Source organism: Juglans microcarpa x Juglans regia, chromosome 1D (assembly GCF_004785595.1).
Source record: "Juglans microcarpa x Juglans regia isolate MS1-56 chromosome 1D, Jm3101_v1.0, whole genome shotgun sequence".
Taxonomy (NCBI): Eukaryota; Viridiplantae; Streptophyta; class Magnoliopsida; order Fagales; family Juglandaceae; genus Juglans; species Juglans microcarpa x Juglans regia.
In genome coordinates this window covers 46,925,626-46,953,611 of record NC_054594.1, presented here as the reverse complement: position 1 = coordinate 46,953,611, position 27,986 = coordinate 46,925,626, and the positions used below count along the sequence as shown (strand labels likewise).

General features: G+C 35.3%; 4 protein-coding genes across 5 annotated transcripts; 3 read left to right on the top strand and 1 right to left on the bottom strand.

Annotated features, from left to right (window-relative positions):
• The first annotated feature begins 3,166 nt into the window (after positions 1-3,166).
• On the top strand, positions 3,167-7,648 carry LOC121242945 (protein NRT1/ PTR FAMILY 2.7-like). 2 transcript variants are annotated; one of them, XM_041140981.1, is made up of 5 exons: positions 3,167-3,357; positions 3,635-3,852; positions 4,728-5,281; positions 5,994-6,841; positions 7,368-7,648. In XM_041140981.1, the coding sequence occupies exons 1-4, from the start codon at positions 3,252-3,254 to the stop codon at positions 6,835-6,837; spliced, it is 1,722 nt and encodes a 573-aa protein (XP_040996915.1). In that variant the 5' UTR covers positions 3,167-3,251; the 3' UTR covers positions 6,838-6,841; positions 7,368-7,648. The 2 variants fall into 2 exon arrangements, with proteins under 2 accessions (XP_040996915.1, XP_040996924.1); XM_041140990.1 differs by having other exon boundaries at positions 7,365-7,648.
• On the bottom strand, positions 7,342-8,595 carry LOC121248292. The gene is made up of 2 exons (XM_041146715.1): positions 7,706-8,595; positions 7,342-7,597 (listed from the first exon to the last, which is right to left on the bottom strand). The coding sequence occupies exons 1-2, from the start codon at positions 8,593-8,595 to the stop codon at positions 7,342-7,344; spliced, it is 1,146 nt and encodes a 381-aa protein (XP_041002649.1).
• Positions 8,596-10,651: 2,056 nt separating this feature from the next.
• LOC121248284 (nuclear transcription factor Y subunit B-1-like) lies at positions 10,652-14,092 on the top strand. Its single transcript, XM_041146703.1, has 5 exons — positions 10,652-11,286; positions 11,417-11,546; positions 12,056-12,061; positions 12,471-12,554; positions 14,072-14,092. Exons 1-5 carry the CDS (start codon positions 11,066-11,068, stop codon positions 14,090-14,092), a joined length of 462 nt encoding a protein of 153 aa, XP_041002637.1. The 5' UTR covers positions 10,652-11,065.
• Positions 14,093-24,909: 10,817 nt separating this feature from the next.
• On the top strand, positions 24,910-27,334 carry LOC121264607 (probable RNA-binding protein ARP1). The gene is given in 7 exon segments (XM_041167871.1): positions 24,910-25,385; positions 25,484-25,625; positions 25,730-25,825; positions 25,828-25,843; positions 25,989-26,034; positions 26,445-26,682; positions 26,959-27,334. Coding segments are annotated over 7 exon segments (744 nt in total). The 5' UTR covers positions 24,910-25,199; the 3' UTR covers positions 26,979-27,334.
• Positions 27,335-27,986: the final 652 nt, after the last annotated feature.

Below are 27,986 nucleotides of genomic sequence, written 5' to 3'. Positions count from 1 at the left end.
GATTCAACTTCAACTGAAAACTCCACTTTATTTGTTAATTTCTAGTGCATCGCAATTCTGTACAGACGATGACATATACGCCGACGTATATGTGATGGTGCATACACACCTCTTCTTCTTTTTCCATTTTCGGTCAGTAGGTCACACTCTTTTTCTTTCGTTCGATTAAAGTATTCACTTTTTACAGTTCGGCTATTGGCTATCAAACCTTGGTCGAAGTGTATTTCCCAATCAAACAAAAATTAAACAAAATCATGGATCTTTGTCGGTGAATAGCATCCTCTACATGTGTTTTGAAATTGATAATATATTTATTTACTTTGATCATTCTTTTTTTTTTTTTTTCTTTTTTTTTTTCTTTTTTTTTTTAAAGTTCGGCTATTGGCTATCAAATAATTTAATACAAACAATTAAATCTATTTATTTAACTTAAAATTTTGGAGACAAATGATACTAATTTTACATGGTATCAAAATAGAAGTCTTAAATTTAAACTATGACTCTACACTCTACTCTATTAAATTAAATATTTTACGTGTTAAACTCACTCATTAAAAAAAGTCTAACTATTCTATTAAAAATATATTATAAATAATTAAATCTATATTTTAAATAACTTAAACTTTTGAAACAAATAATAAAATCACCTTGGAACGAAGTTCTTGATTTGCTTCAGCCTTCAACAGCTTAACAAGGTGGTAAGTACTTACATAGATTGATCAGAGAAAGCAATCGATTGGCAGATGGTTTAGCCAACTTTAGTGCGGCAAAACATTCAACTACCTTTTCCTAGTTGCATAATTCATCACCTTCTTGACGTGACTAGGTCTAGGTATATATACGATTCCCAACCGAATCAATATTGAAAATGCTTGCTGCCTTGCTTTCTATGAAAAATGCTATTCTTACTATTCTTTCTTATCATTTGGAGTTACTATTATGATTTTTTATTTTTATTTTTTTACTTAGTGATTAAAGAATTATTTTTTTAATAATATTGTAATTTTTTCTTTTTTAAAAAAATATTAAAATATATATATAAGAAAAAAAATGATAATATAACTGACAGTAGCTCCTAACGAGAATTAGGAGTGATGGTTATAGAGGCACCCCATCTTTATATTATTATAAACACGTATATATATATATTTTTTCATGCTTAAATTAGTTAGCTAGGTTGCATTATTATTATTATTATTATTATTATTATGGGATTGCTTCATGAACGTACGTGAAACTAGACATGCATAATCCCTAGTTAATGGTCGTGGTGCATACTTAGTCCTACATGAATTTTCATGCGGGCTGGGTTCTTCAATTGAAGTAGTGGAGGACCTCAAATACCTAATCATACTTCCCAAATGGTCTAGTACTAGGCGCCTTAATTATAAGACTCTCCATGTATTCTCGCCTTCAAATCCACCCGATTACTGTACAAAGATGACAAATACCATATATATATATAGACGACTATATATTTCGTGATACATATATATATATATATATATACACACACTATATACACTATATATATATATATATTCACATTCGTTTCTATTAATTCTTCAGATTGAATAACTTGATAAAAATATAGTTATAATATTAAATATTCACTTAGAGACCGTTTGGATAAGAAATCATCTCATTTCATTTCATCTCATCATTATAATTTTTTTAAATTTTTACACAAAATATAATAAACAATTTAACTTTTTCAAATATCAAAATAATAATAATATTAAAAAATAATATTTTAATAATATTATATTTAATTCATCAAAATATCTCATCTATTTATCTAAACGAGACATTAGAGTTCATTTCACTCTCCTTCCAACAGCGATAATAAATATATATATATATATATATATATATATATTAATTAAACCATCAAATTTGGAATTAATAGATGTCGCTGTCACTTTTCTTTACGTAATCATTCACATTTTTTGCCTTTTCTTTCCCGATGGGCAACTTAAAATAGCCAAAATTATAGTACAAATTACAATAGAAGGGGTAAGAGCATTGCCAAAAGCTTAAAAAAATAAACAAATAAAAATAAAAAAATAAAATAAAATTTGATTAAAAGTTAAGATTGTAGTTAAAACTAAAATTATTGGAGAGGTTAATCGATTATTAATCTAAAAGTCAAATAATAATATTATATTAGATATTTTAATAATAAATTTTTTGTATATTTTGTAAATATATTCTATATATTAATTAATAATTTAATTTTACTTAAAATTATCATTTTCTAGTTATTTTTTTATCACCCTAATTATCTAATAGTAATCATTGAGAATATTTTAGAATAAAATATCGTTTTGGAGATTAATAGTATCCGATCAAATTTAGACAAAAAAATAAATTTACTGTAGTTTAAAAGTGGATATTTAAATTTTTGACTACTCTAATACAAATTATTTTTAAGCTAATAAGTTAAAATTTAATTAGACATCGACATTTGCTAAGTATCTGTCAACTGTCACCAATGTCATCCCACCTTTTCTTGCATTTTTAATTGGATAGCGATTGGATTATTATTTATTTACTATTCATTTACTATTTATAATATATTTATTTTTTTATCATTTTATTTTAAATATTTTTTTAACATCCTTAATCATTAAAAAAAATTAAAAAAATATATAATTTTACTAATATTTACTTATTTAACATAAAGTAAAATTAAAAATGAAATACAAAAAGAATAGTAATTGAGTAATAGGAGGGTAGTAACCCTATCATTTTCCTTTTCAATTTCCTTCGAGCACTAATTGCAAGATTTGTTTATGCACATTTTTGTTGTACGGATAAATTTATGTTAAAAAAATTACTTTGTCCATCAAATCTTATTTATCTACTTGATTGCTCGGTAAAAAAATAATTTTTTTTTACTTAATGATTAAAGAAGTAATTTTAAATATATTGATATATTTTTTATTTTTTTTAAAATATTTAAATATATTAAAAAAATATAAATATAAAAATAAATAACAAAATTATAAATCAACAAGCGGTCAAACCGAACGGTGTAGCCCGACTCATTTATGTTTTCATTTTCTTAAATTAAAAATGATTTTTCCTGTTTCGCTTAGCAGATAGCTAGCTAGACACCGAGCCTATATATCCTACCTAGCTAATTATTTGGACGTGCATGACCTTTAGAATTCTATCTGAAAGCATCCGATGGTCAGACTCTGAGCTCAAACCTAGTCCAGTTCAGAGATAGAGAGCCAGAAATTAGAATGGAAGCCTTGGAAATGCAGCAGCACTTTGAAGGTAGTACTGGACGAGCATCTTATAATAAGGAATCCAAACGAGGAGGGTGGACTACCTTTCCCTTCATCATAGGTCTCACTTTTGATCTCTGATCATCTGAATCTGTCATGTTGCGTTGACTAGAGCAGCTCGTTCCTATCTGTTTTGTTTGGTTCTTGTTTTCTTTGCTTTATTTTCATTTTGTTTAAACATCATATATATATATATATATATTAATAGTTGTAACCAATTAAGGTGTTCCTTAGCTAGGGTTATTTAAAGCTCGTTAAGCCGATAGATCTTATGATCCCTTTAGTTGCATGGCTGGGGATCTAATTAATTAGCAAATTGCACTGATTTTGAGCTGCAGGAAGTATGATGGCTCTCTCGATAGCTGTCGGTGGGTGGGGGTCGAATCTGATAGTGTTTCTAATAACAGAGTTTCATGTGAAAAGCATATCCGCTACAAAAATAAGCAACGTTGTCCTCGCTTGCAGCGGTCTCTTCCCCATTGCCGGCGCCATCATTGCCGATTCTTTCTTCGGCTCTTTCCCCGTCGTTAGCATCTTCGCCTTCGTTTCCTTACTGGTATTTATTAATAGAGTAGTGCTCCATATATTTATAATTTTATTTATACTTTTATTTATCAAATTCATTTTATCAATTTTATTTTTAAATTTAAATTTTTTAATTTTCATTATATCAATAACTAAATAAATAAGTTTTTTTATAAATTTTTCTTAACTACAAATAACATTTTAATATTATCTTTGTCAATTTTGTACGTAATGTGAGTTTGTTCTTTCTGGCCAGTACAATTCTTCATTTCTTGATTTTGATCTTCAACAATTTCTTTTTTACCCCTAAGACCATCCACCCCCACCAGCTATAAAGACTTTTTAGCCAAAATTTGGATAAGAAAACGTGTTCGAATTTTTTATTTTTTATTTTCTTCTTTACTACTTCTCTTAAATGTTTTTTTTTTTCCCCTACAAATGTGATCATAGTTGTTTTGTCTTTTCTTATTATTTAACATTTCTACTGTTATTTATGTTTTTATCATTATTGTTACATTTTTACCATTATTTAAAAGTGAGTTTATCATTAATAGAAAATTATAGATGTTGAAAAAATTATTGTTTGTGATATCCAAAAATAAAAATAATATTAAAAAAATATATTCTAACAATATTTTATTCAACATTTTACTTTAATTTCAACTCATCTTTTTTTATCTCATCTTATCTGTGAGAACAAACGAGACTTAAGATTTATAATTAATCGAGTGACAACTATACTAGTACAATGATATTATCAATGAGTACTTGATCTTAGATATAGATAATAATAAAGAGCTAATAAATTTATTGGCCTATATATTGTACAAAAAAAATAAATTAAATGTAATTAATCCCTCTCAATTCATTAATTTGTTTCCATATTTTTTGAGAATATTAATGCAGGGTACGATCATGTTCACCCTAATCGCAACAATACAGTCCTTCACCCCCCCACGATGTGCAATCGGCTCATTTACGTGTGAAAGCCCATCAAATCTTCAATATGCAGTGCTGTATATGACCTTAACGCTGGCTTCAATGGGGTCTGGAGGCACACGCTTCACAATTGCGACCATGGGAGCCGAACAGTTTGACAAGCCCAAAGATCAAGCCGCTTTCTTTAGCTGGTATTATCTCACCTTGTACGTTGCAAATGTAATCAGCTTCACTGCCATTATCTATGTTCAGGATAACGTTGGCTGGGGATTAGGGTTTGGTATATGTGCCATTGCAAATGCCATTGGTTTGGCTGCTCTTGTATTGGGAAAGAAGTTCTATCGCCGCGTTAAGCCAAAAGGAAGCCCTTTCAAGAGCATAGCTCGTGTGGTGGTTGCAGCAATTAGGAAAAGGGAAACATCTGCAACTTTTGGAAGCCATGAAGATTATTATTTTGGAACCACCGGCAATTACATGTTAAAATATTTGGAAGACAGGGTACCAACTAAAAGATCATTCAGGTATGATCAGTATTTACTTTAACTATATAAATATTTAAAGAAGTTTCAAATAGACAAGTCAAGCCTCATGCAGAGTACTTATATAAAAAAGTGAACTCCAGCTTAAAAAAATATAAAAAAAATTCTATTATTTTTTAGTGGAACTCACATATTTACAAAGAATTTGCGGCTTATTTATTTAAAATTTATACCTAACATTACTCAAATATTTATATGTTAATGTTTTGCATTTGTGCTTATATATTCATGCTTACTATACTAAATCAAGTGCAAATAACAAAGGATGACTGCGATGTATGTGAAAATTATAATATTGGAATTTGGGACGTCAGACGAAATAATATATAGCATATACATATATATATATATATATATATATATATTATTGGTGCAAACAAACTTGTCCTTCCATGATTAGATATTATGATCTGGAAGAGATTCAACTTTTCAAGAGCATGGAGAAAATAGAACAAAAAGTATAGATAAATATAGTAGCAGTTGCATGCTCACCAACCATTGCTTCAATAAGATCAAACGAATACGCACGACGCATATAATATAATATTATATGTTTAGAATGTAAAACAAGAAACATTATATAATATTTATATATATATATATATATAGTTTTCTTTAATTTCTTGGTTAACTATATATCATATATATGGTTTGTGGATTTTAAAAGCTATGTACCATAAAATTATGCGTGCAGATTCTTGAATCGTGCAGCTCTAAAGACTGAAAGTGACAGGCAATCAGACGGCTCGTATGCAAGATCATGGAGGCTATGCACCATGGAAGAAGTGGAAGACCTCAAAAACCTAATGACCATCATCCCAGTCTGGTCTACTGGCATTTTCCTAAGTACCTCGATAGGTGTTTTTAATAGCCTTACAATCCTCCGGGCCCTAACCATGGACCGACACCTTGGGCCCAATTTCAAAATCCCAGCCGCATCATTCCTAGTGTTCAACCTCTTAGCTACAGCAATATCAATCTTCGTCGTAGATTGTTTAATCCTCCCCACGTGGCAAAATCTAACTCACAGACCTATCACACCTCTCCGACGTATTGGAATTGGCCACTTCATCAACATCATTGCATTGGTGGGGTCAGCCCTAATCGAAACTAGAAGACTCCACGTGGCCCAGACCCATGAAGTACTCGAGGGCTCGATTGTCCCCATGTCAGCCTCATGGCTCGTGCTGCCATTGGCCGTCTTGGGCATTAGCGAGGGTTTCCATTTCCCAGGAACAGTTGCATTGTATTATCAAGAGTTTCCAATGGCACTAAAAAGTACGTCCACAGCTATGGTATCGTTACTGATCGGAATTGGGCTCTTTCTAAGCACGATAGTTACAGACTTGATAGATAGAACCACGAGATGGTTACCGGATAATATTAACGACGGGCGATTGGATTGTGTGTTCTGGACGTTGGTGGTTATAGCAACTGTCAATTTTGGTTACTTCTTAATTTGTGCCAGGTTTTTCAAGTACCAAAATGTTGAAGATCGTGAAGACCTTGACGATGGAACTTCGGGGCTGCCTCAATAATAAGGTTAGAAATTATATTTGTAGTGATAGACTATTGTACGCACTCATTTTAATAAAAGTACATTAAAAAAATTAATTTTTTAATAATAAATTTTACTCGTTTTTAAAATAAATGTGCGACGCTTATATAGTTCATGATTGTATTTAATATTAATCGATTATGATTTTTTAAGTTGGTTATTATTTTATATATGATTATTATTTAATAAATGATGTCTGACACTCTTTGATAATAATATATGCATTTACAAATCAAAGGTTGTCATTTTTCCACTCATATGTACGAAATTTTTAGGAAAAAAAAAAATCAGAAGTCTATTAATCGCGCAATTCCCTTATAAAAAATGTCAAATCAAAGTGTTACATGTAAACAAATAGATAAGTCCCAAATATTACAAAGTCGATTATGTAGTACTTATCCCCATAACAGAGCATTAACATGAAATTAGGAAAAATCGTACGTAACCATTCACTCAATCAAATGACAACATTTCAACTCAAAAGCTAAGCTTTGTTTTCTGGTGAAGTAGGTCGAGACGTCGACGGTGGAGATGATTTTTGTGTCGACCTGGGGTTTTTACGCAAATACTTACGTGCACGCACATGCTTTCCGTTGATGGAGAAATTGGCTTTGTTCTTGCCGTCAAGGACCTCTGCAATGGAGGAAGCTAAACGAACTACAAGGCGGGCATAGAGCGGTTGCTTCACTGGAAGAAGGACTTCTTGCATATGGATTGCTTCAATAAAATCTCCAAATTTCCTTTTTTTTTTTTATTATTATTATAAAACCAAAAATCAATTTACAAGATTAGTACTGCATGTTCTCAATCCTGCCTAATAAAAAAATAATAAAAGAAAAAGTACGTACCTGGTGAAGAACTCTCTGATTTCGTTTTCTGAAATGGGGTAACCTTTGGAGAATGTCAAGAAAATAGTCCTATCATCTGGTGGGACTTCTTTCTCTTTCTCTTCTTCATCAGTGCTCAACTTTATTTGGCTCAAAACTTCACTGATCATCTCGCTATTTAAAAACTTCCTCTGCACCGAAAGATCATAAGGATCATAGTTCTGTGAAGTCTCCGAAGGTACTCCTCCACTGACATGAAGAGGCAAGTATGGCAGAGCCCCCATGTGAGGAGGACGAATCCCAGAACTAGAATTGTAATTCGAAACAGGCAAAAAAGGGTACATGGTTGAACCGTAAAAGTTAAAGGGCTTAAAGTTCTGTGCTCCCTTTCCAAAATGACCCAACTCGCCTCCAATCCAGGTATTGTTTTCACTTATTCCCTGTGCGAGTTTGACTATGTCCTCGAACGCTCTCAGGCAGACTTCGTTGGTAATCTTGGTGACTTCTTGAATAATTCCAATGCGATTGTCATGGAAGAAGCGGAGAGAGACCCCTGTTTTTGTTAAGTTCTTTATCAGAGGGATACTATCAACACTCTCGGAAGCGAAAGGGAATGTGTTGCTCTCTATGCAAGCTAAGGCCACGACCGACTCTTCGACAAGTTCGTTGAGTAAAGTGTTGGGCAAGGACAACAGTTTGGAATACACCATGTCGATTTCCTTGCCGACCATATCGAGCCAGAGCCAGAGCGCCATGATTTGGGTGGCCTCCGCGGGGTCACGGCCTAGGTTAAAGACCAAGCGGCTAAAGAGTTTGCGGTCGATGGCGTGGAACACGTTGAATTCCTCTTGCGAGACTGAAGTATTTACCAAAGAAGAGGATCCGGAAGGAGGTAAAGATGAACCTGCCATTGTTGTTGAACGTCGACTGGACTGGTTGACAATATAGCTCTGTCCTTTGTGGCGGAATTGGATTTGCTTTTATAAGGATGAATAGGTTCCATTGGTGGCCTTTGGGAAGTGAATGTTGGAGACGAAGCGCCACTTCGAATGGGTGCCATTGTTGCCGAAATGGAAGGAATATATATACATATGTATGTGCGCTGGACTTCACGTGTGTTGAGATTCAAAGGCAACGGTCAAATATCTTTCGATCTAGGATCCTGTTCGGTTTTTACGGTTTGTCAGATATGCAGTTCGGAGAGATCCGAGCGGACATGATGACGTGGATGAAGAAAGGCGTGCGATCCTCTTGATGTTTACGTTGAGTAGGGATCACAAATACTCTGATTGTTTTGTTATATACAGTAATTTTTACATATTTTTTGTGTAATTTATTTATGTGATTAATTAAAATAATTATTTTATTTTAAAAAAAATATTCAATCAATCAAATTAATAAAATGTGCAAGAGGTACACAAAAATGACTGATTCTTATTCTTATTCTTTTATATAATTTATTTTAAATGAAGGTCAATAATTACATAAACTTGAGATTAAATAAGAAATGTAATATATTAGATGAAGTTGATCTTATTGGTTAGTTATAAAATGGATTATATAACATATTTGCATAAATACAAGTATTCGTGTATATTAAGGTTGACAGTACCATGTCTCGTGCATTCGCTCTTCTAAAAAATGGTGGTGTGGTCGTGCCGGGTCACGGAAGAGATGCAGCGAATGCCAAGTAATTGGATTTGGTGAGGACGTTAGTTTCTCGAAAATTAGAGGAAAAATAAAGTAAATTAATGTGGAGATTTATGTTATATTTTCAAATAAAAAATATTAAGTAGCTTAATACTCATCGCTGCTCTGATGCCTTTTTGAGAATGGTGATGATGGCTAGATTGTCTTCTAATGTGTTTTTAAAAGTGTTTTTAGTGCATTTTTTTGTTTTTTAATATTAAAAAACACACGCACTCACATTCACCGGTGTTAGCTTTTTAAAACATTTTAAAAAAATAAAATAAAATGCTCCATGTAGCACTTTTAAGTGTGTGTAGATGTTGAAGTGAGTTGAGTTGAGTTGAGTTGTGATGATAAAATATTGTTAGAATATTATTTTTTAATATTATTATTATTTTGAAATTTAAAAAAGTTGAATTGTTTATTATATTTTATATTAGAATTTGAAAAAGTTGTAATGATGAATTGAGATGAGTTGAAGTGAGTTTGGTAACCAAACGCACCCTTAAAAGGCATATATTTAGAGTACAACCAAGCATTTTCTTTTGAAAACTATAATCTGTCGAATTTTTTTTCTTGGCAGGTTTGGGAGGCATTAGGTATGTCTATGTCTCCTTGCCCAATACAGGAACCTCACCATATATTACATTCCTTGGCCATTTATTATTTGTCGTTCATGCATGCTAACATCTTCTTAATCAATAAAACTTTTGTAGACTGTAAGGAATGTAAATAGTATTGTATTAAAAAAAATAGTATTGTCTTTTGTGTATTGTTTGAAAGTTTTGAAAAGTTGTAATGATTAAATAAAAAAAAATTAAAGATTTACACTTGTTTGGTTACATAGATAAGATGAGAGTTGAAAGTTAAATAAAATATTATTTTTATTTTAAAATTTGAAAATATTAAATTATTTTTTATATTTTATTTGGGAATTTGAGAAGACTGTAATAATTAAATGAGATAATATAAGATGTTTCGTGAAAATCTTAAAATTGAAAAGTATTTATATTTAAATAATATATATAAATAAAATTATAAAAAAAACTTGAGATAGAGATAGTTTGTGCTATCAAGCAAATCCTAAATGAAAAAAAAAAAAAAATGAAGAGAAAATTGCAAAGCAGTTCCTCGTTTCAGGTAAAATAAGTCGGATCTGCGGGGTTGGGAAAAAAAGAAAAAAAAAAAGTTGGAAAATTGGGAAGGAGCATGAGAGAGAGACAACGGGTACAAGCACTATAAATAAACCAAAATAAAAACGCAAACCGCAACCAACGGTGGTGATAAGCTTCAGGCCAAAAAGCTCTCTCTCTCAGATCCAACTCTCTTCTCTTTCCTCTCATCTCTCTCTCATTCTTCTCCAGCGTTCGATCACTCTCTTCTACAAAAACAATCCCACCAATCCCCTTTCTCCTTCTCCCTCTCTCTCCTCAACGCGCGGCAAATACAAAACTAACAAAACCACAGCCTCTTAACCTCCACTCTCTGTCCACAGGTTACTCTCACATTCTGTGAATTTTCTTCCATGGTGGACCTAGGGTTCCAATTTCGGCCATTCATTCTTTCCTCACCGACTATATATGTATTAATGCATTTGTGTGCATGTGTGTGACATGGTTTTTATAGATCGGTAAATATAAGTCTGTGTAACCGTGTGAATGCAGTGATCTAGGGTTTTTTCTTGGGGTGGGGATGGCGGAGGCTCCGACAAGTCCAGCGGGTGGGAGTCACGAGAGCGGTGGCGATCAGAGCCCACGCTCGGCGGGGGTGCGCGAGCAGGACCGCTATTTACCGATCGCGAACATCAGTAGAATCATGAAGAAAGCGTTGCCAGCCAACGGCAAGATCGCCAAGGACGCCAAGGACACCATGCAGGAATGCGTCTCCGAATTCATCAGCTTCATCACCAGCGAGTCCGTATCGTGCCAAATTCACTTTAACGGTTTTGTTGAAAATGAATTTCTGATACTGATTTCGATTGGTATTTGTTAGGGTTTTGGACTTGTGAGATGCAATTAATGTTTGAGGGGGGTTTTTGTGTAGGGCGAGCGATAAGTGCCAGAAGGAGAAGAGGAAGACCATTAACGGCGATGATTTGTTGTGGGCAATGGCAACGTTAGGGTTTGAGGACTATATCGAGCCACTTAAGGTGTACCTAGCTAGGTACAGAGAGGTAATTAGCTTTCCGTATTTGATTATTATTTTTCTTTAGTTACTATCGACATACTCGTTTGGTAAGGAAATGTGAATAGGATACCACTTTCAAATTTAGGTTTTAACGTTCATTTATTTTACAACCAATCAGGCGCATGAAATATTTAGGCCAACTGTTCATCTCCTGTATACTTCCTGTGTTCTTTAGCCTTGCCTAATTATCTGGATTAATAAATTCTTCTTACTAAAAAAAAAAAAAAAAAAAAATTAGGCCAACTGATTTTCATTGGGCTCAATGTGCTGGAGGCATTATCTGTTCTGTGTCCACATTATTGAAAACCTGTAGTCTAAAATCTTGTTCTCTGTTGTTTCCATGTATGAATATTAGTAGCTTAGGGGAAAAAATGGAGTAATTAGTATAAATCATTTTTCATATTACCTCTTGGTATAGGTCCTATTCCTGTTAATATGCTCTAACAATTTCTTTTCTTTTTTCTTGATTACATTGGGATGTTCCTGCTTTCACAGTTAGAGGTAAGTGAATCCACTTTTTTCCCTAATGTAAATTCACTCGATTTAGTTCACTTTGAGTCAACTAGGGCCCGTTTGGTTCCTATTTTTTGAAGCAGTCTTCTGTTTTGATTCTTTGAAATTCACAAAAACAGACTGCAGTGATAAATCGCCTCTAAAAACAGACACCAGTGATAAATCATGCCGTTTGGGAGCATGAAGAGGCTGTTGTTCGAAACTGTTTCTTTTACCAGTTTTGGAAAAAGCACCAATTGAAAACATCATATTTGTAAGTTTTGTTTTTGTCCTTTAAAATAGTAATCAATTTTTCGTTCTTGAAAGCATACCCAAACGGACCCTTAGTTTTCCCTTAGTGTACATATCTCTTGTAAGATTAGGAATTACATTGTTGGTGAACTATGAATTTTATTAGGGTGATTCCAAAGGATCTGCTAGGGGTGGAGATGCATCTGTTAAAAGGGATGTGGTTGGTGGTCTTGCCGCTCAAAATCCACAGGTACAAACCAGTAGTATAACTAATTTTTTGAATGCTTGCATATGTTATTTGTTTTTGTAAATTTGAATTCTAAAACATTATCTTACCGTGTTCTCTTCTTTCTGCATTGCTGATGATAAAAAATGGAAGTTTGCTCATCAGGGGTCATTGAGCTACATAAACTCCCAAGTAACTCTCTCTCTCTCTCTCTCTCTCTCTCTCCCCCCCCCCCCCCCCCCCGGGGGAATAAATACTTACATGTGATAATGCTTCATTTCCTAATTTTTTAATAATGCTTCAGCAAAAACACATGTGATAATAAAAAGTGAGAATAGCATTTCTGGATAATGCTTCATTTCTTTTTCTTTTTTTTTTTTTTTTTTTTTTTTTTGGAATATGTGATTACATATTTCCTGCTCAACTTCTCTTTCTTTTAATGACAAACAATCTCGCCTGTAAAGTCATATCAACTTCATTTGTCTTATCATTTGCAACATGGCCAGAGAAGATGCACCAGTTTACATCACACATTGTTCGATTGTTCCAAATGTGGCCGTGTTCACCTAGAAACATGGTCACTAATTTGGGACCCTCTTTGCCTAAATCTTGACCTTTCATCATTTCCCATCCATAGAACTTGTTCTTTTCTGATGAAGACTTTCATTGAATCCTTAAATGGATATAGATGAGTATATAACAGTGCATTTTAGTGTATTTGCACCCTTTCTTCCCTTTCATTATTCTAGTCCTTTGTTGTTGAGTTACTGAGAACCTGTGGGCCTCTTAGTCCTATAATATTTCAATTTTTTTTTTAGTAATTTAAATAATAATTATTTTTGTATCTCATCATTCTATCTTTGAAGATGTTTCATTTGTTGTCCACTTTGACTGGAGGCATCAAGTAAATTCTGCTGAACATTTATATTAGTTTTGTTCAATGGCTAAAATGCACAACCTCACCAATGGTCCTTGGATTTATTGGTGTATGCTCTGTTCTGTAAGTAATGTGCAGAGGATAAGCTGTGTATCGGCCTATAAAAAAAGAAAAAAAGTGCATGTCCATGTCTGCAAATATTACCTGCACATCTTGTGTGATGTACTAAAACTTCCTATGTCAGATATGTTATGTTACATAATTTCTATTTCCTATTATTCTCCAAATGTGTGGCATCTTTTTTCTTTTTCTTGTTTTGATTCTTGTGAAAGGTTCTTTTCTTATCATTTGCCAAGCCTGGCATTGCTAAGTCTAGCATTGGTGCGTGCAGGCATTTATGGGACAAAACAAGTGTGTATTTCCCTTAGTGACTTTCGGGGATTTTGTAGGTTATATGAAACATTAGATGCTGCATCAATTAAATAATTTAAGCTTAGAATTGGTAATTGATAGCTTTCTGCATAACAACCTGCTAAATTGGCATATGGGCCTCTAGTTGCATCCGTACATAGTTTTCTTAGCGTTTCTTCATCTTTTAATTATGAAAAAGTTACCATAATTTATAGCTGGTAATTAATAGCTTGAATGTTTCTCTTGTATTCAGTTTGCTGATGCTGAAGGTTAAGACCACAATCCAAATCTTCCCTGCCAGAATCCTGCTTTGGCAGGATCAATAATGGGTAATGGACTCTTTGATTTTGAATCAGGAATCATAAGTTATTTATCTTGGATTCTGTCTCTGAGATTTAACCACGTTTCACTTAATATGTCAGAAGACCATTGCCAGCTTTAGTTGAATTGCAGAAATTGTTACTGACAAAGCTGCATTTATAACTTATTTGTTCAAATTGCAAATTGCATAGCTTGACACCAAATATAAAATAATACGATCACTCTCTTAGTGTAATATATGCTGGAAGTGTTTGGCCGGCTAATTTTAAGCATATCTATGATTGGTTGTGGATAACGATATCATACCAATGCCATATTTCACTTGTCAACCAATATTGATTATTGGATTGAGATTCTTCAATGCTTTTGTAGTTGTTTGAAGATTGGTAGATCATCACCTAGGGCTTCCCGTTGATTGCTGCTGTAAATCCAAAGGCAGCCTAAGCAGGGTTTGAGAACATAGTAGTCTCCTATTTTGTTCTTTGAGAGGCTAATTTCTTGTATTATTTAGTCATCTAAGCTGATTTTGTGGACAAACTATTGGATTGCTTATTAGTTGCATTTATGCTAGAATCTGAACATGCATCATGTTGCTTGGGCCTCGTTTGTTTTTTGCAGATGAGATGAGTTGAGATTAAAGTTAAAAGTTGAATAAAATATTGTTAGAATATATTTTTTAATATTATTTTTGTTTTGGAATTTGAAAAAATTGAATTGTTTATTTTATTTTGTGTGAGAATTTGAAAAAATTGTAATGATTAGATGAGATGAGTTGATAGGAGTTGTGAAAACAAACGAGAACGAAATCAGCTTGTACTAGAAATGTGCTTTCATGGCTATCACTATCAGTGGCCATTTAAAAGTTTGGTAGTAGAGTAGCAGAGGCTGCTTCAGGATGGGAGATATGATGCTAAGACTATAAGAAAGCTACCCTTATATCATTGACTGCTTCTGTAGTATCTCCTTGAAGTAAGCATTTTTAGGCCTCGTTTGGTTACGCAGTTCAGATGAGATGAGATGAGATGAAATGTTTTGTTGAAAGTTGAATAAGATATTGTTATAATATAATTTTTGTTTTGAGATTTGAAAAAATTGAATTGTTTATTATATTTTGTATGTGAGTTTGTAAAAGTTGTAATGATTATATGAGATCAGATGAGATAGTTTGGTTTTGTGTAACCAAACCAGCCCTTATTGTGGCTTTATTTTCATGCAATTAATCCCGTATCTGATAGATTCCATTTTTACCTTTGGTTTTGTTTAGTAACATCATGATGTCTATTTGTAGCATAGTAGATATATGCATGACTCAATGTCTTCTTTTATAAGTGGTAACTTACTATAATCCCTTTTTTTTTTTTGGATGAGGTTAAGGAGGACAATGGGGTCTAGTATATGGTTGGGGTTGGGTTCTAATAATGCTAGTTTTTTGGATCTTGCAGGTGCATGGGCATGTGGTGATTCATTCTGTTTGAGACAAGTAGGGAGCGTTTCTGTTAACTGCCTTTGTCGGTTATAAGGCTGGTAAAATTGTCTAGTTCCAGCACCAATAGCTTTTTTATGTGGATTTATCATTATTTTTTAATCCAAAATACCCTATATACAGTCTAGAACCTTTGTTTTTGGTCATAGGGGCGGATGGGAGGGAAGGGGAGGGTTTTTTCTTAGGATTGGTCTCATTACCAGAACAGATTTTGAGTCTCAGAAGGTCTGTAAATTTGGCTCTATCTAATTTAGTTTGCCTGACAATGTAAAAAAAATGCTGGAATATGTGGGAGAGTTGGTAAGAGGACCTGCCCTTATGTTTGGCTTTGGATAATAGATTGAGTACTATTACATCCATAAATGAATTATAAAAAAAACCAATCTCACAAATTGATGTGGAATCATCTGATCCGTTAGATCTACTTTACAATAAAAATAATTTTGTAATTTGACGAATCACATCAAATTATAAATTTGTGGAATTGTCTCTGTGTAATCTATTTGTGGCTAGAGTATTTTCCTAATGAGATTATCAATGAAATCTGTCGCATCTATCCAAAAAGAGCGCGGCATCTGGAGGACCCCTCTCTCTCTCCCGTACCATGAAAATATGCAATGACTTTTTATAAATGCTTGTTTGAGAGGAATTAAATAAATAAGTTTTATACAAGTATGGTGAATTGGAAGATCATCACAATTTTTTTTTTTTTAAATATTTATATGGTTGGAGCCAATTAGATTGGTCCCTCCCAAACGTTTGATGATGAAGGCACTTGTGAATTGTGACAATCTTCAAATGGGTGGGCTCAAGTATAACATTTGGGTCAACAATAATCTTTCTTTGTCGTTCACAGGCATGCGGTAGTAGGTAAAATTCATTTTGTTTCGTGACTATCGTCACTAATTAAACAAACCATCACGTTACTGGCACGTGACCTATGATAATGTAAAGCGAGGTAGGGGTGAAAATCGACCCTTTTGGCACAGTTTTTGGGCAAAATCAGCGCCGACCGACGTTTAAGTTTTGGGGGAGAAACTGACCGAAACTAGTCGATGGGGAGGAGAAATGTCGATGCTGGCCGATGCTTAATTTTTGTGGCAATTCACAGTCGGTTCTCAGATCGAGCTTCGTCTGAGAGAGTATAGACTAGTGAGAGAGAGAGAGAGAGAGAGAGAGAGAGAGGATGAGAACTGAGACGCGAGGAAGAAGACAGATTGGTATCGAAACGACACTGTTTGGTTTATTGTTAGGGATTTCGGTCAAGTTCCTAAACACTATGATCTCCACGCCTAGGATCTCCTTGAGATGACCGAATGCTCGTTCTTCTCTTACTTGGTTCTCGAACAAGGGTCACAAAGTTGACAACTTTGGTGAGGTGAGGTTAGGTGTTTAAGCTTGGATTGGTGTGTGGAATGATGGGGTAAGTGATGAAGTGTATGGGCTACAATGGATGAAGGAGGCGCACAGTTACTGGGAAAACTAGGGTTGGCATCACTTAGGATTTAGGTTTAGGGTTTGTAAGATGGAAGATGGAATTAGGGTTTGGTTTTGGACGGCTAGGGTTGGGCGAGTTGGATGGTGAGTGATCTTGGAACTCAATTTAGGGAAGTGTATGGCCGGCTAGGGTAAGGGAATTGGTCAACTAGGGTTCCTAAAATGTAGGAACACTAGTTATGGCAAGTATAGTGGTCGGCTAGGTCAATTCAAATAAGGTAAGAAAGTGCCGAAATTTGAATTTGAATTCCCATGGATTGGATGTTCGGTCAGGGCAAAGATGATGAGGCAAATCAAATATGGAAAGTTGACTAACACTAAGGTTGGTTGACTTTTAGGGTTAATTGGATTGGAAGAGCAACAATTAGGATAATCACCAAGAACACTCAAGAACAAAAGTATGAAACTTAAGAACTTGAATGAACAATTAACAATAATGATAATTCAACACTTGATTCACGAATTGCACAAAAATTGAATAAATCTCATATATTGATAAATACAATTTGGATTCACAGATTGCACCGAGTTGCAAGAAAACAAGATAAATGAATTACATCTATTCAATGAATTGCAAGGTGTAATCCTCTATTTGGGATTCACGAATTTTACCCAAAAAGCCTAAGTGTAAAGGCACCGTTTATGATCTCTCAAACAATAGTCTTCCCTCTAGGAGTTTTGTCAAAAGATTCTAAAGCAAGTGAATGGAGTTCTATTTCTAAGCAATACAATTTGGAAACCCCTAATAGGTCCCTTGAAAATAAATAAATAAATCAAATTAAAGAAATAAAATAAATAACTTGATAATGGTCATGGACCAAGTCTAGCCGTGGCATGCATGGCCCATGGTAGGCTAGGTTAGTGCATGGTAGTCTTCGGGCTGGTCCATGGCTAGGTGGTGTGGCATGGCTTGTTGATGGTGAGCCATGGTGGTGCGCTGCATGCCCCAGGCTGGTGGCTTAGGCGCTGAGGCTGCAAGGCATGGGCTGGAGCCATGTGCTGGATGGCATGCCTGGTGGGCATTCCACTGGCCTGCTCTGCAAGGCACGGGCTGGAGTCGTGTGCTGGCATGCCACTAACCTCGCTGATGTGCGGCAGGGCTGCGCGAGTGCGCGCGCCCGCGCACTGGGTGGTTGGATGTGCTGCACATGGTCTTGAAACACATGGGCGCGTGCAAGGGCCACGCGGCCCATCAATGTGCGCATGGACCTGCGCACTGGAACTCACATGCGCACACAGCGTGCTGCTGCATGCAATGTCGCGTGGATGCGCGCGCGGCCCAGTGTTGCGCTAATGGCTGCACGCAAGAGCGCGTGACACATGCCTGCGCGCATGGGCGCGCGGCGCATGACTGCACGCATGGGCACACTCACTAACCTCGTTGGCTCGCATGATGGGCGCCTCGTGTGTGCCATCGGGTGGGCCTAGGCATGCATGCATGCTGGGAGTCCCGTGTGTGTCACCCCACGAGCCAAGGCATGTTTGTGGGCTAGCCAAGGTGCTTGTCTCCACCATGACTAGGGCATGTGCGGCATCTCTAGAGGCAACTCGACGTGAAGGTCTAACATTTATCCAAATGGCGTCGTTCTGCTTATTTGTTTTAAAGTTGTGTTTAAAACACAACTATAGAATTAAACGACGTCGATTTGAACTAGTTTCAACTGTTTGAACCAGGTTCGAACCGACACCGACTCGGCCGATATCGATTTTCTCAATTTTCTACCGCATGTCGACTGGTTCTCCATCGGTTTTGAGCTCGGGCGGCCGGTCTGAGTCAGTCCCGGTCGGTTCTCTGGTTTGTTGTACAACCCTAAAGTGAGGGAGTGGTTAGGGGTAGGTTGCAAACCCGACTCGTTTGTGTTCTTAAACGGAAATGTTATACTCGTTATCCGATTTTTTTTTAAACGAATAATACCTGTTTATCCAATTTAGTTTAAAATGCAGTCGCTTTTCCTTTTACCAAATCACGTTTGAGACTCTGAGCCCTCCTCTTCTTTCTTCGGCTCGACATTCACTCTTTCCCTCGCAGTCGTAGGTTCACAGCAGCCGCTCTCCTCCTGGTAGCCTCAGTCTCTCCATCGCAGCTGACTCTCGCAGCTCTCACTCTCTCCAACGCAACTCAGAATCAAGGTTAGTGGGTTTGTCATTTGGTTATTAGAACAAAATATTGTCGTTTGGTTTAGATCTAGGACTCGAAATCAGAGTTTTTCTTCTTTGCATGATTTAGGATGTTGCTTTGTCGGTTGGTTGTTCATGGGTGTTCTGGTGGCTGAATAGGCTACATTTTCGTGGAATTGCTATTCGTGGGTTAATGGGTGTTTGGATGGTTGGAAAACATAATCTTGCTCCCTTGCATGAGATTAGTTTGCGAGTTTGTTAGTAGTAGGTTTATGGGTGTTTGAGTATTTTTTTATGAAGGAATCAACTATACTGAATATTTTCCAGTATATTGATAGTTTTTTTCCAAGTTTTGCTTTACATTTTTGTAAAATCTCTCTGAATGAAATGGATCATGCTAGTTGTTTTCTACAATCTGATTCTGAGAAGTAAAAACATCCTTACCCTAGCTAAAGAATGGTTGCCTACGTCATCAATCGCAGACATTATGTCATTGTTCCAAACACAACATAGAACCATTAGCAGCACAAGAAGATGATAATAAAAATTATGATAATGTTGTATGTGAACATTAATAAAGTTATAATCTCTAATTATAACTCATTGATAACAATGCAATCGGCTAATCGGAAACAAGACGGGTCGGGTCGGATGAACAACCCTACGAATGGTCACATCCCCATATTGCAGGGTCTCTTTTCTACCCCTCAGATTTGGAAAGAATTTTGGTGATTATCTAATGTCTCCCTCCCACCCACCCACGACGTGACCATCATTTCTTGCCTCCTAGCTCTAGCCGGCCAGTGCAGCCCAAAACACCATTGTGCCCAGACAAACCGGTTAACGAGGCTAATTCAAAGCTTGTATCCTTTATCTATAGCTCTGGCATTTTCATTCTGCACAACTTTTCCTCTTAACGGACAGATGTTGCGATTTACACAACCTTATCGTTGCCTATTAGGTTACGTTTGGATGTTAAGCTCAGTTCAATTCAGTTGAGTTCTTTATAAATAGTAGTGAGTTGAGTAGTGGAAGAAGTTATGTAGAGCCCATCTAAACTGAGTTGAAAGTGTGTTTGGATATTAAGATGAGTTTAGTACTTTTTATAACAAATTGAAAAAGATTGTGAGTCTCATAAATAAAAATATTTTAAATTGAAAAAAATTGTTAGTTCACGTGTAAGAAGGTTTTGAGTTGGTATGAATTTAATAATTTGAGAATTTGATATTTAGATGTTAGACTCAATTTAAAATTAGAATAAACTTAATTGAATTAAAGCTGAATTTGGGAACTAAACTTACCCGTGTTACTGACATATGGAAATGTTTTAAGCGGACGTAAATTTTGCAGAAATTAATGCAGGTGTACGAATTTCGGTCAACTGATTTCAACGAGCGCATGAGTCGGGAGGCTTCTGTCAATAGACGAAAGATCGCTTAAAAACTAACACAGGTCCACAGCGTTGGTGGTCCAATCTCATGAGGCATTGTCGTAAGGTTTTATCATTATTATTATTATTAGGTGTCGAATTTGAGGATAGTAATTTTCTTATGTCATTGTCCAATTGTGTTATTGGAAGCAGGTGCAACTCAAAGCTGCCATATCCAATGTGCGCAGGCCCTACAAAGTTGCCATCCACAACACATTTTGGTTGCGTAGTAAAATCTCCACTTTTTAAGACAAATACCGCATATCCAGCAGATAAAACTATAAAGAACGTGATTCTATTCTGCTTATTCACGTATGTCAAATCATTTGGGCATTATCGATCACGTTAGGAGGGGCAATTGGCAACATGTATTTTGCTTTGGCCAACTCACACCATGAGGGGGTCCAGTTCACACCACTAGCACCAGCCACCCCTTCCTGATGCCTCAACTTATATATAATTAATATATACACTTTAATTAAATATTCTAATTCGGAGCAGACCAGACCAGACCAGACCTCTCAGCGCATTTAAAACCCCCAAGAATCCCACACACTCTTCTGATCTCGGTCAAAACTGCAGTTTCTATGAAAACCAACGGCTTCTGATACCCAAAAGTGGCCCTGTTGGTATACAGCTGGCCACGTTAGAAACCCAGATAAAGGAGAAGATGTTTGGGTTGGGTTGGGAGACAGACAGAGAGAGAGAGATTCAGTACTATCTGGCAAGTGCTCACGTGGGGTTATCCATATGTTCGTTGAACCCGAAATGGAAGTGCATTGCGATGAGGCATCAGGCATCAGGCATCAGGCACCGGCTCCATCCTCTTTTTATTCTTATTGCTTCTAAAAAGGACCCCAATCACGCTATCCCCACCCTTTTGACTGTGCCAACGCGCGCTTACTATAAAATCGTTGTCAAAATGGATATGAGAAACGTAATTACTTATTTAACATTTTGATATGGTTCGTATGGAGACTCGATTCTGAATGGTTTTTAAAAGTCTCCAGTTCAACTTACAAAACTGGCTTATAAAAAAGATGTCCTACGTGATATTTTAACATTCGTACATTTACTCCCCCAGCCTATAGTTCTATAGTTCTAGTCTTTAGTAATTATTATGCCCAATTGTTTCCAACGGTCTTACATATGATTGCAGTTCTAGTTTTCTCTCTGATATAAACGGATCGGGATAAATCCCAACCTTCTCATTTTCCTGCCACGGAAACAAGAAAATTTATCTTCTTTTTCTTCCTTCTTGTTGTTTAAAAAGAATTCAAGAATCAGATCGCCTATAGTTCTTGGACAAAGCTTTCTGGATCAACTATCTCAGTGACTTTGGGTTGCCTAAGAATGTAACCAGTCTTTTGCGGTAGCAAGAGCCCAATACATTTAAACAAAAATTGAATGTATATGAAAAGACCAAAAACATATCATTTTATCCACCTCGTTTGTTTTCATATATGAGATAAAATAAATTAAGATAAAAATTAAAAATTAAATAAAATATTATTATAATATTTTTTTATTTTAAAATTTAAAAAAATTAAATTATTTATTTTATTTTATGTAAAAATTTTGAAAAGTTATAATAATTAGATGAGATAAAAAATTTTGTAAAAGTAAACGATGTCAAAATGGAAGTATACTCTCTCATTTTAACTGTTTATGTATTTAATTTTTTATTTAATTTTTTTCTTAATATTTAAGAAAGTGACTATTAATATATTTATATTTTTTTAAATATTAAAAAATGTGAATATTAAAAAATTAAAAAAATATATAAAATTTAGCCTAGGGAGACGCACAACGGTCACCGCTGAACGGCATCCTAACAGTACCATTTTATCTAAGAGAATATTCATTTTTACTTTATGTTTTCCAGATAAAAATTCTTGAAAAATCTAAATGTTTCTAAAAAGTTTTGTCCGATCTCCTTGAACTGCGCCTAAATTTGTATATGAAAATTGAAACCACCCAATAATCACGTAAGTGTGGAAGAAAAGAGTGGCCAGTGAGTGAACAAAGACACAGCCCACCTATAATATTCTATATAGAATGACGTGCGTCCAATAATGCCGAATAGATTCTCACCTAAATCAATTATCTTTCACTGTACTTCCACCGTAATCTTCACTCAAAACTCACTTTTCGTCACCATAGGATTAAATAAAATAAAACTGATCTGTATGATATGTGGAAAATCCTTGTAACGGTGTAGAAATTGCGCCATTCCGTATTTTTAATGAAAATTAAATTACTAAAAAAATTAATATTTAAAGGAAAGTAGAATTTAGAACTGAATTGCGTTCAAAATGGGCCAGAGTAGAGCCCCTGTGGGGTCCAGATGATCGAGTAGAGAGGTAGGTGGCATGTCCGGACGTTTCTGACTTTGACCGTTTCGCTGCTGCTTACAATGATGTTGCAGAACATGGAAAGTAACTGCACACAACTCGCCAACGGTTTGCATTTGAATTTTGACCTCCATCTTTGCCAATCATCATCATTCGCCACGCCATATCTGGACTTCACTTTAAATATCATTATCTATCGTGTCCCTAAATAAATTTGTTTTTTAAGAGAGATTTGTTCCTAATTATATTAACTAATATTACTCTTTAAGCTTTAACCAAAAATATAAAGGAAACAGTGTTTTTTTTTTTTCCAATTATAAGTCAGTAAAACGTTCAGCATTAAAGAAAAATATATTCCTCATTTTGATATCTTATGTATTTTTATTTATTTATTTATTTAATAGTTAAAAAAATAATTATTAGTGTATTGATATTTAAAAAAAAATTATTTTAAAATAATAAAATAAATATGAATAAATAAATTAAAAATAAATAAATAGACTAATTTGACGTAACGGTGAAATAAAGCGGTGCTATTCAGGTAGTAAAGTAGGAACGCTTAAAATATAAACGTTTGGTTTACTTTATAATAAAAACAATTTTATAATATGATATATTACAACAAATAAAAATACTTCAACGTGACCAAGAAGAAAAGATCGAATGAAAAAAAAGAGAGGCTCGAAAAGTAATAGTTTGCTCGATTGATCGGCAGATGAATGGACCACGAAAGGATGGAATTAAGGCCGGGTATCTTTATCTTAGATGCGTTCTATTTTCCTCTGGCGATTAAAGGTTGCGTTAGAGATTTTACTTATTTTTGAAGTGGAAGAAGGAGAAGAAGAAGAAGAAGCACATGCTGAAATTAAATTACGACTCTTCTGTTCGAACAATATCTTAATTATTTTGTTTTAAATAGTATACCGTGCGTATGTAGATGGTTCTGAACTTAATGATCCATAAATTTCAGATATATTATAGCTGGGAACGTTACATTTTGAATTAACCAATGTTTAAACGGTTTTAAGTCTGAAAAAAAATGGCAATTTGTTTATTACTTTCGGCAAGGAATTGGAAAATAAATTCTACTTATAAACTAACGTGGACGATTAGATTTTTTGTATTGTTCATAGATTATGATTTGATTTATACGAAAAAAAAAAGTAATTTTAAATTTCTATTATTAATCAAATAATACCATATGATCAACATCGACAAATGGTTTACGTTAATTTGTAAGAATAATTATTTTCATCAGTTATTATTTACTATCTCACATTTTATATCTTAAAAAAAATATTCAAACACCTTATCAAAAATACTTTCATACCTTATGAAAAGTTACAAGCATGGGGCGTGTGACTTGAACCATTGTTAATTTGTAATAATACTCTAACTTGTAAATATTTTACAATATGAATATCCATCGGGTGCATCTCACCATGCGCATTGACGATAACATTTAAACTTTTACCTTTAACACTGTCCAATCAAACAGAACTAAACACAATGATTTTCTCCAAGAAAAATATAAGTTCACAGAAAATCTGTGAACGAATAAAATCTCGTTTTCCACCTAGCTATTATATATGTAAAGAAGGGAAAACTAGTATTATATAGTTGATTCAGAGAACATGGCAACAAAAGATAAGGTCATTTTCATGTAACTGAACAAAAAAAAAAAAGGGTTCGTCGCATACTGCCGATCGAAGGCATAGCCTGTTTTAAATTAATGGAAGCGCGTGGAATAGTTAAGATCGAGTACTGAGACAAATCGCTGAAACAGAGGAGACGAGAGGGGTGTGCGTTTGCGTGTGATATCACGTTGGTGATACTCATGTCCTTAAGCCACGTCCATCTGTCTGCCCCTCTGTCCCTATGTTTTCTCTCATTTTCATTTATTTTTATTAACGCCATACACCGTGTGTTATGATGTTATCTGCCCTCCCCTTCCCCTTATATGCCACCCCTCTTCTCTTCTCACAATCGCCCTCGCCACTCTCTCTCTCTCTCTCTCTCTCTCTCTCTCTCTCTCCCTCACATACACCCGGATATTTAGACCCAACACTGCCAAAGATAGCGGGCACAGATACATAAGATTAAGTTTGAGTCGAGTTGTATACGTTTTATAGATTATACCCATATTGGAGTAGTGTTCAGAGGGACCTAAGTCTAGACGATGACCATGAGCAACAATAATATGGGGCTGTTCGGGGACACGACACTAACCAAGGTGTTTGTCGGAGGGCTGGCATGGGAGACGCCGAAGGAGGCCATGAGAGAGCACTTTGAGAAGTACGGTGAGATATTGGAGGCCGTGATCATCTCTGATAAGGTCACTGGCAGATCCAAGGGCTACGGATTCGTAAGTGTTGGAACTTGGAAAGTAACCATTCATCCAATATGGTGGATCTTGTTAACTTTTATGTGTAGCTAAAATGTGAGTGTTGTGGTGGTTTGTAGGTGACGTTCAAGGAGGCTGAAGCAGCTAAGAAGGCTTGCGAGGATGCTACGCCCATCATCAATGGACGCCGAGCCAACTGCAACCTGGCTTCGCTCGGAGCTCGGCGCCCAAGGTCGGCTTCCACCACCCCTCCTCAACAAGGTATCTGTGCGTTGTATTAAGTACGAGAGTACTAATTGATTTTTGGGGCAATTTTATAAATGCATGGGGCCGGGTATTAACGTTGTGTGATGTACATAATGAAGGATCCAACGGTGGAGCAAGGCCCGCGACAGGTGCACCTGCAAATCAAGTGCAATGGTACTATCCGGCGGGGACACCCCCATCGCCCTTTCATCCCCAGCCCTTCCTTTCTATGGGTACGTAAATCTACATGCACGTTTTAGGAATATATATATATATATATATATATATATATATATATATATATATATATATATATATATATATAGACCGGCTCTTATGCTGTACATAACTAATTTTTAATTATCTTATTTTGATCAGGTACTCTCCCACCTACATTGCCACAGATCATATCAGTTACAATCATGTAAGTTGATCTCATCATATATATGACTTAATTAGTTGTTAAATCACTATATACGTATATGTGTGTGTGTGTGTATGTTTTAATCTCACATTAACGAACGTGAAAACCATGACCAGCAAGTTCCTCTATGCATGCATGATAAAGTGATCTGAATCTTTAGCAAACTGATCTTTTCGGTTAGTTTTTATAAGCAGGAAATTAGTTCAAGATCTGGTGTTCGGGGATTGATAATTAACAGTCTAACAGATCAGGAGATCTACACAAATGTTTTAGTCGTTGGTTTTGGCATATATATACAACATGCTTTAACTTGATCGAAAACATGAACGGATAATAAACTTAATTTATAAATATTAAAGGCTTCAGGGGTCGTTTTTTGTTTATACGTATTTACATGCTTATAAATGCAGAAGCTAAACTACACCGGCGGGGCGTACATGAATGGGCATTACTCCCAAGTGTATCCGGCGGGGCAACCTATTGTGGGTGGAAACACGTTGATGCCAATGTACCCCTATTACCATAATTACCACCAATCACAAACAGTGGGACTGCCAGCTCATTTCTTCTCGCCTTCAGCAGCGAGAGTACCCATGAACGCAGTCCCGGCAATCATGTCAAAACCACCACCAATTGCTCCCAACACAGGTAGACACACTCATTTTATATATATGTTTTATTTGCCTCACATGGTAACATGTTCCCCCCCCCCCCAAAGATAGTCAAATGTCTTTCGAGAAGAACAGATGTATCATATAGTGTCACGTGAATCTGTGATTGAGTTTAGCGACTGCCAACTGGCCCTTCATCAAACCCACGTGGCCTAAAGGACCAAACTACTTGATTAATATATATCCTTTGTCTTTCTTTCTTATTTGTTTATTTTTAATGGAAGATGGATGTAAACTGATATCAGAAAGACAGTTTGCTTGGCTGTGGAATAGGTACAGTTGGCGCAGGTGAGAGCTGCTTTAAAAAGGTTGGCACTTGGTTGGGAATAACAAAGGAGGAGGTGGTGGTGGCTGCTCAGAACAAAATTATTATCTGATCTGTTGTGGCTCTTCTTTCTTTCCAACTTTTAGTTTTTTTTTTTTTTTTAAATTTAATTCTTAATTCTCAGGTGCTTGATAAGATTCTTTCATTCTCATTCTCTATCTAACATCTCATCTTGAGCTGTAAACCACTAAACAAATGCAACTGAAGTCCATGCGTACATGTAACGTACACCCCATATGATCTTGTGGGTTGCTTTTCAGAGCTTCAGTTTACTTTGCTACATAAAAAGCCTGCATTTCAAATATTTATAGATTGCTCTCTCTCTCTCTCTCTCTCTCTCTCTCTGACTGTCTGCTTTGGCACAGCCCGGCGGTTATCATACTTCAGCTTTTCCTATTGCCAATAGGAAAGGAAGTATATATGTATCACATTTGTTTTGTGGGAATTAGCAATGCAGTGCGTCAAGGCTGCATCGCTGTGGTGAGCCATCGATGTATATATATATATATATATCCTTTGTCGTCGTGATAACTAAAAGAGTTTAACCAATAATCTCGTCTCAACAATTGCATGCACGTCCAAGGAAAAAATTAAAAAAAAAAAAAAATTACAATAAGTACAATCAATAAGCTCGTATTTGGTGTTCTCCGAATCATTTCATTGTGCAAGCACGATTGCACGTAGCAAGCTGCTTATCTCTCCCTCTTCCTTCTACAGACAGAGATCATTTAGTTAGGAAGTGTCGGTGATGTAGTTAGGATGATAAAATATTGCATTGATTTAGGAGAGTACACTCTATATATCAGTTTTGTACATATACATACACAATAAATAAGAATACAGCTAGCCAGTGATCTTTTTCCCTGACAGACACATATTACTTCAGAGGATACGGCAAAATGTCGCTATGGTTCACTATTTATTATATCATTAGGAATATAGCTGTCGTGATTATA

Coding starts and splice junctions, on each gene's coding strand:
- LOC121242945 (XM_041140981.1), top strand. CDS start 3,252: ATGGAAGCCTTGGAAATGCAGCAGCACTTTGAAGGTAGTACTGGACGA. Junction 3,358..3,634: donor TACCTTTCCCTTCATCATAG/GTCTCACTTTTG, acceptor TTTGAGCTGCAG/GAAGTATGATGGCTCTCTCG. Junction 5,282..5,993: donor CCAACTAAAAGATCATTCAG/GTATGATCAGTA, acceptor TTATGCGTGCAG/ATTCTTGAATCGTGCAGCTC.
- LOC121248292 (XM_041146715.1), bottom strand. CDS start 8,595: ATGGCAGGTTCATCTTTACCTCCTTCCGGATCCTCTTCTTTGGTAAAT. Junction 7,598..7,705: donor ATCAGAGAGTTCTTCACCAG/GTACGTACTTTT, acceptor AAAAAAAAAAAG/GAAATTTGGAGATTTTATTG.
- LOC121248284 (XM_041146703.1), top strand. CDS start 11,066: ATGGCGGAGGCTCCGACAAGTCCAGCGGGTGGGAGTCACGAGAGCGGT. Junction 11,287..11,416: donor ATCAGCTTCATCACCAGCGA/GTCCGTATCGTG, acceptor GTTTTTGTGTAG/GGCGAGCGATAAGTGCCAGA. Junction 12,555..14,071: donor TTGCCGCTCAAAATCCACAG/GTACAAACCAGT, acceptor TCTTGTATTCAG/TTTGCTGATGCTGAAGGTTA.